This window comes from Prunus persica, chromosome G8 (genome assembly GCF_000346465.2).
Source record: "Prunus persica cultivar Lovell chromosome G8, Prunus_persica_NCBIv2, whole genome shotgun sequence".
Classification (NCBI taxonomy): Eukaryota; Viridiplantae; Streptophyta; class Magnoliopsida; order Rosales; family Rosaceae; genus Prunus; species Prunus persica.
Window position 1 is genome coordinate 22,499,731 of NC_034016.1, and position 9,638 is coordinate 22,509,368.

General features: G+C 37.3%; 2 protein-coding genes across 2 annotated transcripts; one reads left to right on the plus strand and one right to left on the minus strand.

The window, feature by feature from the left end:
• LOC18766750 lies at window positions 4,424–6,367 on the plus strand. Its single transcript, XM_007200583.2, has 2 exons — window positions 4,424–4,657; window positions 5,862–6,367. The coding sequence occupies exon 2, from the start codon at window positions 5,868–5,870 to the stop codon at window positions 6,144–6,146; it is 279 nt and encodes a 92-aa protein (XP_007200645.1). The 5' UTR covers window positions 4,424–4,657; window positions 5,862–5,867; the 3' UTR covers window positions 6,147–6,367.
• Window positions 7,074–8,994, minus strand: LOC18767770 (ribosomal RNA small subunit methyltransferase). Its single transcript, XM_007201162.2, has 3 exons — window positions 8,953–8,994; window positions 8,265–8,603; window positions 7,074–8,036 (listed from the first exon to the last, which is right to left on the minus strand). Exons 2-3 carry the CDS (start codon window positions 8,571–8,573, stop codon window positions 7,305–7,307), a joined length of 1,041 nt encoding a protein of 346 aa, XP_007201224.1. The 5' UTR covers window positions 8,574–8,603; window positions 8,953–8,994; the 3' UTR covers window positions 7,074–7,304.

Sequence of the window (9,638 nt, forward strand, 5' to 3'; positions counted from 1 at the left end):
TCAACATCAATTTTATATACTTTTCTTTTTACTTGGAAACATGCCTTTACATGTTTGTGTTTGTGTGTATATTACTTGGCTAAACAGACTGATTTTTTGGAATATTCATGCCTGCTCACATGCTTGATATACATCTCCTTGTAAATTTTGCACTATAGGTACGTTTGATGCATGGAGAAATACGAATTGTGGACAAGGAGATTGGGGAACGAGGGACATGCTTCAGGTTTAATGTTCTCCTAGCGGTATCTACTGCATGTGAGATTGTCTTTAAAGATAACACAAAATAAGAGGACATTGAAATGGGATTTGGCCCGAGTACTTATGATGACAGGTCAAATCTACATTTGGGGATAGCAGCCACTCGCACTCCTAGTACTTCCGGGCTAAGCATTCACGCACCAAGCCCCAGATTGAACATTCGAATCCCAAGTCCTAGAATTGAGGGATCAGGATCCTTTGTCGTACTGTTGATTAAGAATAAGGAGCGCGGGAGAATTTCACAAAAGTTCTTTGAGAATCTTGAGATAAAAGTATTGGTGGCAGAACATTGAGAGCAACTTCCTCATACTCTAGAGAAAATAAGACATAAGGGGTACCATTCTCGTCATCATAGTTCTTCAGGAATATCCGAGTTGGGTTTGCAAGATTGCTTGACACGCAACCCCAAGAACAGAGCAAAGGAAGTGCCTTTGATCAGCGCCATAGATGGAACCGAAAACAACAACATATTGTCTCTCCTTAAAGAAGACTAATCTTCGTGGCACATCAGTCTTTGCATTATTAGTAATTGATGCTACAGCTGGACCATTCAAAATGAGCCTTACTCGGAATAGGTAGTAATTGCAATCGGTGCAGGGTTGTTTGGTTAGCAATCATAGCATTAACTTCAATGACGTCCTCAAAAGGGGGGATATTTTTTATCAAGATGATGTTGTCAAACACAAGGCACGTCACGGTAGCCGTCTATATGAAGTGGTAAGGCTTCTTCCAGAGTTTAGGGTGCATTACCAAAGAGAAAGGCCGCCTGTCAGCAGTTGCAGCTCGTTGGAAATGTGTCCAAAGTTCCTAGATCATCAGGACATGATTACAACGACGTCCTCAAAAGGGGGGATATTTTTTATCAAGATGATGTTGTCAAACACAAGGCACGTCACGGTAGCCGTCTATATGAAGTGGTAAGGCTTCTTCCAGAGTTTAGGGTGCATTACCAAAGAGAAAGGCCTCCTGTCAGCAGTTGCAGCTCGTTGGAAATGTGTCCAAAGCTCCTAGATCATCAGGAAATGATTAGTTTCGTAAGAGTACCGACGATGAATATGAAATATCGCAAGGTCATAATAATATTAGTGGTTTGGGTAATATGACACCTTGCCACAAACCAACCTCATCATTAATATTTGTCTCATGTTGGCTCCACATCAAGAAACTCACCAATAGCACTTAATGACCACCCCTCAGTTCCAATTCCAGTTCTAGTTCCACATGATGGAGATCAAACGCAAGATCATCAACATGGTAATCAGAGCAGACCCCTGAGTGGGAAGAAATTTTTGGTTGCTGAAGATAGTGAAGTGAACCGCAAGCTAGCTATTGTTAATCTATAACAGCTCGGTGCAACTGTGGAGCTTTGTGAAAATGGAAGACAAGCTCTTGATCTTGTTCGTAATGCTCTTGTTAATCAAGGAAAACATGGATGCAATTATATACAAATGGACTGTGAGGTAACTAGCTACTATAGTAACTATACATATATGTATGATTCATTTCCGTACTCCTCACCTACCAGATACCCCGCACCTAATATATAAGTGTCATTTGGAAGTGCTTTATTTACTCTTCAATTCATTGATCCGTTGAATCAATCCTACGGCTTTCGAGTTGAGAATTAAAGACTGCGTATTTTGGTTTCCCTAAAACAGATGCCAGAAATGGATGGGTTTGAAGCAACAATGCAAATAAGGAAAGAGGAAGAACCTTACAATGTTCACATTCCCATCATTCCATTAACTGGTCATGCACCAGGCGAGGAAAGAAAAAAGAGGATTGAGGCTCGCATGACGACCATTTAAGCAAACCGTTCCAAAGGGAACATTTGCTTGAAATAATGAGACGCATTGATAGTAGAAATAAATTTAAAGCGAAATGTTAAAGGTAGAGGGATGACATTTTCATATTACATTTCTAAGAGAATTCACAATCATGCTTTCTATTTTTTTAGTTAAAATTTAGCTAAAAACACTAGAAAGCTATTTTAGGAGGTCTCTATAAAATTTCAACTCCAACCATACTCCTTAATTTAAAGAGTCATAAATATTTTTAATATTTTTTAATTCAATTTTTGAATAAAGTGTAGACACAAAAGCAATAATTAAAAATAGTTGGCATTAAATAAATGCTTAAAATAATATTAAATATAGAAGTATTTAATTATAGGGAGTCACTAAGAGTCTTTTCTCTCTAGAGATCTTCATATCTTATGAGCTTCTAAAAATCTCTCTATTTTAGAAGCTGAATATAGTTACGCGACCCACCAACAATATAAGTGAGCTTCCTCTCTATTAGAGATGATACAAATAATCTTATTTATATGTCTTATAATATAGTTGTGGTTGTGGGTGAAACATGAATTAAGGTTTATTAACCAACTAGTTTTTTTAATTTTAAAATTTTAAATTTTAATACAAGCGATTTTTTTTGGGGGGGGGGGGGGGGTGCGGCGGAGGAATCGAACCTAGGATCTCAAGTGTAGGGGTAGATATTCTTAACCACTTGAGCTACATAGCCCCTTATTAATTTTTTTTTTTAAACTTAATTACTATTCATATGCTTGGTCTCACTTTATCCCCTGCAATTGAAATTTTCTCACTTAACCTCAGAATCTCTAAAAATTGATGAAATTTTCTCACTTTATAAGAAATTAAGCCTTTTTTTTAAGGACATTTCCTATTGAGGGAGGCGATAATATACTTAACTCACACACACTATACGGATGCTAGGACTCGAACTCAAAACCTTGCCTGATGGAGCAATTACTCCAAACCACTACATAAAAAGCCCCTTGACCACCTAGAAGAAAAAAAGTTAATTATATTTTTGGTCACTGGGGTTTGCTCAAAATCAAATATGGTCACTGTGATTTCAATTTTCTCGATTTCGTCACCATAGTTGCAGCAATTAACAAATAAAGTCCTAAGCCTAAATTCCCTCAGTTCGTTTAATTTAAAAAATATTTAATATTAAGTTAAAAATAATTAATTTCAATTTAATATTTAATATTTTAAAAAAAAAATCTACCCCATGTTCCCTTTATTCCGCCGTCAACCTCCTTTCCTCACCTACCCAACAGTACCGAGGGCTAGTTTGGGATTGTTGTCACTTTAAAAAAAAGTTGCTATTGCTGTACTTTGAAAATAATTAATTGTAAAATAAAACAACTCCATGTTTGATAAACAACATTTTTAAAGTATTGTTAATACAAATAGTAGTGTTAAAACCGTTTGTCAAATTTTAATATAAAATCGTTATAAATGTGAATAATGACTAAAATAGACATGATATTGAAAGTATCATGCGCTAATCATGCGGTGGTAGTGGTGGAGATAGTGGTGAAAGAGATGAAGGTGAAGGTGGTGGTGGTGGTGAAAGAGGTGGTGGGAGTGATGATGAAGGTGGAGCTGGTAAGGATAGCGATTGTGGAGGTGGTGGAGGTTGAGGAGGAAGAGGTGGTGGTGGTGGTGCCGATGTCGGTGTCAGCATGGTGGTGGAAATCATGAAAATTAAAATTATGGTGACCAAATTTGATTTTGAGCCAAACCCCAGTGACAAAAAATATAATTAATATAAGAAAAAAAGAGTAAGGAGAAGTATTCACGGTATTTGTACGAATAGGGTATATTATGTATACAGTCATGACCTCTTGGACCACAGGAGTCCAAGAGATTGTGGTCACTCACCGTTGGATATTAATCTAATGATTCAAAAAAATTTCTTAAAATGAGTTCAAGATTGAGTGAACCGTTGAATTTACATCCAACGGTGAGTGACCAAAAATCTCTTGGACTTCTGTGGTCCAAGAGATCAGAACTAATTATGTATAATACACATTTTGAAGTTATCAAATTTTAGTGGAATTTGGTTATCACAGTGGTTTTAAAAAGGAATAATACTAGTCTTACCACATTTTTACACCACAATTTCATATCACATAATATGGCAGCTGATGTGTACATACCACATCATGTAAAATACTAGTGTCTGTTTTTCTAATTTTATTTATTAAAATACACTTCATCTATTTAATTGATGTGGCATGTCACATGCCACATCATATGATATAAAAATATGGGATAAAAATATGATAAATGTAGCATTGCTCTTGAAAAAGTCATCAAATTTTATTTTACTCTCTTGAAAAGAACCCAAGGAAATTTGCAGCAGTCAGTGGTGGACACCACGGTTTACGGGCCTCCAGTGAGTGCAAAGTTGTATCCCTATCGTACACCAACACCAACTACGGTACTGTCCTCTGTAGTTTACAAATTAGGGCTTGCTTTTCAGAGAGAGGAACGTCAGGGCTTTTCAGCGAGAAGCATACATACCTTTGAAAAGCTTCAGGCTTGAGGTCGCCGTTGAGGTTGAAAGAAGGACCAAGTCTCGGGTAAGTAAATTTTGTTCTGAAATTACAAATCAGCTAAAACAAGTTTGGAATTTGAAATTCCAAGTCTGCATTGGAATACAAACCCAATAACCGTGGATTCAGCGTTGGACGACCAATGTCAAAATTGTCGAATCCATGAAGTCAAACATTCTTATGAATTTTGTTAGAGCAATCAATTTTTGTGAAACTTTCTTGTTATATCTTCACGGCACTACTAGGTCTTTCACTTCCGGATTATAGGGCAAGAATTGGAATGTCATGTACTTTTTATCAGTTTGGATGGTATGTTCTTATCAGTTTACAAAATTGCTGGGAAAGGAAAACGGTCTAGTCTGTAAATTTGGAGGTGTGGGGAAAATTAGGAGTCGAAGGACACTGAAAAACCCTAAACCCTGAAAAAAAGGGCATTTTGATATATTGTCAGTCCTCTAGTTCTTTTTGGGTCACCGCCTCAATAACAGCGACAACAACAAAAATTCAACTGTGATTCTTATAAACCTGCCTAGGATGAGACTGGATTTGTTAACTCACTGGAAGGTATGTTGAAGAAAGAAATAGAGGCCAACTTCCGAATTTTGTCCAAGTTGAATGTAATAGATGGACTAGTCATGAAGGAAACTTACCCCTCCCAATCCCATCAACACCTTATGACTTATCTTCTAATCTTAATGCTTAAATTGGGCATTTACCCCGAACAATCATTAATCAATATGTTTATATCATCTTTCACCAACACACACTTGTAATTGTACATAGCAGAATCATTAGATTGTTGCAATTTGAAATTATCCTCTTATTGCTGTCTTCGGTCATGTAGTGCACATAGCTCTGTTGAGATACCTCTAACTGTAATTAATTAAGAGTAGAGGTACTAGCAAAAAGAGCAAAAACAATTGAGTACAGTTGAAGGTGTGAGTTATTATGGAAGTCATCTTATTGTTGAAGCATAGTACGAACCATAAGTGAACCATTTGTTTGTCATCTGGTTTCTAAGAATGTCATCAAGAATTTCAGAACCTTTTTTTTGTCTTGGATATCTTTCTGGACACAACCAGCATCTTCATTGAAGTAAACAACCATCTGTCAAGCAAATTTGGATACAAAACCATAGAGAAATTACTATTCAGTCAATGCTTTCTACCGTCATACTGTGTATCACTGGTTAAAAGCTAGTTGTTTCCTTGTTGGATTGATCGTGCTGCAGTATCTGATGGAGGCTCAAATTCAAGAATCAGTTCCTTGTAGGCCTCAGGTCAAGGTGAAATTCCAGCTTGGTTCAGAAACATATTCTGTCAATCGAAACACGGGCATTCTTTCCGAACAAGTGGTTTCCGTTAAAGAAGAAAGCATGAACATATTGAAGGACTTCATCACCAGACATAATGTTCCTAATGACGTCACTGATGAACTTGTTGAAAACTCCTCGGAAGATGATGGTGAAATCCCTGAGAACCCTCCTGTCAAGTTAAAGAAGACTAAATTTACTTGATTGCCTTTCTATGCCCAGGTTTAAACCCCAAAACTGTTTGTGGAGTGCTCCTTTTGATGTCTTAGATCAACTTTTTGAACTACATCTGGAATTACCCAGCGTTAGCTACTTTTGCAATATGAAGTGAAGTGCTTATGTTTTCAAGTTTGACATTAACTACTTTTTGAACTATCAGCTTTTGAAATTCAGTCCGTCCAATTGAATTATTAATTATCAAGATTAATCCTGGACTCCGGCTAGGTTTTAGTGGGCATTTTTGTATCCCTTTTACTCTTGACTTCACTTAAATCACTTGCTGTTACAGATTATCTCCCGATCGAAAGTGCAATTGGCAGGCTTACCCTTGTACAGATTTTAACTGCGACTGTGAGTCTGTTGACTAACCTGAAAACTCGGATAATACGCAATCAAAGCTGTGCAAGAAAAATATTGTTCTCATGGGTAAGCTCAGATCTGTTCCATTCCACTAGCCTTAGCACGTATTGTTAATAAGATGATATTAAACATCTTCTCCAGCAGCCAGAATGAGAAAAACTTTGTTGCAAAGGTTGCTATCTCTGGCTAATAATGCTATGCCAAAGTATTATCACGTGTGTCATAGTGTTATTGGGCGAAGATAGCAAAATAGTGTTATTCCTGTTTTATGGAAGTCTTTCTCCACATTCTGAAGTTACCTCTAAGATTAGCATATTTCAAAAATGGTTGAGAAGGGAGGTTACCATACCGACTTGATTATGATGTTACAAACTCTGGCTCCGGTAGCCATGTACAGTGACTTCTTTTTTTTTTTTTTTTTTTTTTTCCAAACGATAAGGGATAGGCGGTGACTGTTGGATGCTACGATGTTGGCATTTAAGAGTTTGCCCCCCAAATCTTCTGATTTTATCTCATTTTCAGACTGATTCCCAACAAAGTAGGCCAACAAACTTCAAAAAAAGCTCGACACAAGGAGGAGTAACTGTCATTATAATAATATAGATAGAGATAGAGATGCATTAGAAAGGAGACTTGGAAAACTATCCACATAATCCCTAACTAAATTATCCAATATAACCCTCTTATAAAACATTAAAACCCAAAATAAACAAGAGAAAGACTAGAAGCCTAACAAAATTTGGTTGTGTATAATCTTAACAGACAAAACATTTGGATCCCAATTTAGGAGAAGTGTATACCATCCTTATTGAACTCAGAAAGTAGGTCCAAGAATTGCTGTAATTTGAGCTTCGAGGACCTCTCCCCTTCAAAACCTGCCTTCATCAACACACTCAAAACCTTTTTTTTGAATTCAGATACCTCCCCTTCTGCATTACCATCCTCCACCTCCATTCCATCATCCACTCCATCATCATTCATCTCTATGTCCTCATCTGAAAAATCCATCACGTCATTAGTATCCTCCAAGGCACCTTGTTGGGCTGGTGCAAGATTAAGCGCCTGCAAGGTCTTGTAATTCTTCTCTAGCAAATTGATGACACTTTTCTGTCTAAAAATTGAGCCAAGCGTTTTGTTCTTCCTATTGAAACAGATCCGCAAAAAGCCATCCCACTCCTTTTGGTTCACTTCAAAAGGTGGTTTCCTGGGTTCAATTCGAACGACAGAGGAATCTACCTTAGGCGGAGGGCGAAAGTTGTTCCTTCCAACTTTGAGTAGATGGGAGACCCGAGACAAGAGTTGCGTGTTGACTGTAAGACGGCAGTAGAGCTTGTCACCAGGCTGCGCAACCAGTCTCATTGCAAATTCCCTTTGGAACATTATAATGGCACATCTGAAAGCAGGTTGGTGCTTCAATAACTTGAATGTGAGGGGAGATGAGATTTGATAAGGGATATTTGCCACGCATATATCAAAATAGGGAAGTTCAGTCTTTAGCACATCTCCTTGAATAACCTGTGGATATAGCAAACAAATCCTCTATCTGTATTCGATGAAAATCATCAACAACTCATCGCATCACACATCATACAGCAGAATTTGAGAATTCCTTCATGGCATAATAGTTCACACTTTCTAAATTATCATATTCACCGAAACGCTAATTGCAATTACTCAATAATGGGTTTTCAAAGCAAAAAGAAAGTGCTTGGATATTGAAAATAAGCACGAAAAAGGAGGTACCTGCAAGCGGCTGGAGAGAGGAGTGCCCTGAAATCGTCTCTGCAGCTCGAGGACCATGCGAGCGTCAATCTCGACGGCGATGACCCTCTTACCAACTTCTAGAAGCTTCTTGGTGAGATTACCAGTACCAGGACCAATCTCTAGGATGACATCGGTGGATTTGATCCCTGACTTCTGGACTATGGAATCCACCAGTAACGGATTCTTGAGGATGTGCTGTCCTTTGGACTTGTGGAATGATATGCCTCCTTGGTAGGGCGTGTGCCCTGCTGGCCTCGCCTTCTCTTTCTTTGTTTTGCCTCCTGCCATTGATGCCAAACCAAAGGCTGAGAGGGTTCAGTATGTTTGTACAATGGAAAATAACTCAGAATTTGGCTAAAAGTCGGGGATTTAAGAAGAGAAATTGACAATTCCCTTGTTTGGCAACTTAAGTATGGAATTTATTAAATGACGCGAGGAAAAAACCGTGGAAATTAGGGCATCAAATTTTCGAGTTTAATTTCCACCAATATAGGCGTCATTTCACAATTTCCATGGTGCTATTTACAAAATTCCGTCATTTACAAAATTCGACATGCATAAATCCAAACACTTAAATCTTCAATTGCCAGAAATTGAAATGATGGAAATTTAAATTTCGTCATTTTACAATTTTATGTAATTTTCAATTACTTCATCCAAATGGAGGGTAAAGGGTTTAGGGTTTTCCTTGGGGATGCAACACCGAAATCTATTTCGGTGGAAGTTGGAACTAGAATAGTGTGTGGCAGTTGATTGGAGGAATTATAGGGTGGTACGGTATCAACATGTGAGCTATGATACTCTTATTCAAAATTTATCACGGGTCTTTTAAAAAAAAAAAACTTAGAGGACTATATTTAATTGGGATTTTAAAAGACTATTTTGGGATAAATAAGTCATGTGATATTCAATTTAGGATTCAGGGCTAGTTTGACATTGTTATGTTGTGAAAATAATCGTTGTCAGATTTGTTGTGAAAGAAGTTAGCTGTAAGAGAAAACAATTTGGCGTTTGGTAAACTTTTTGTTAAAAGTGTTGTTGGTACTGATTCCCGCATATTTAGAAAATTATTGCCGCATAATCATTAAATCCATCACATCTTCAGAACTGATTCTTGCATAATCAGAAAACGAAAGCACTTCATTAGATGTTTTCCCTTATAGCTTTCTCTTACAGCAATTTTTAACAATAAATGATTTTCTCATAGTTTACCAAACGGGCTGGGCTTCCCAAATTTTTTTTAAAAATCACTTATCACCCCAAATAGGCAATGTCAAACTGGCACTTAATGTCACAAAAAAAAACCTCCAGGACCATTCGTGACAATTTTGTAAACGTCAAGGACCATTTGTG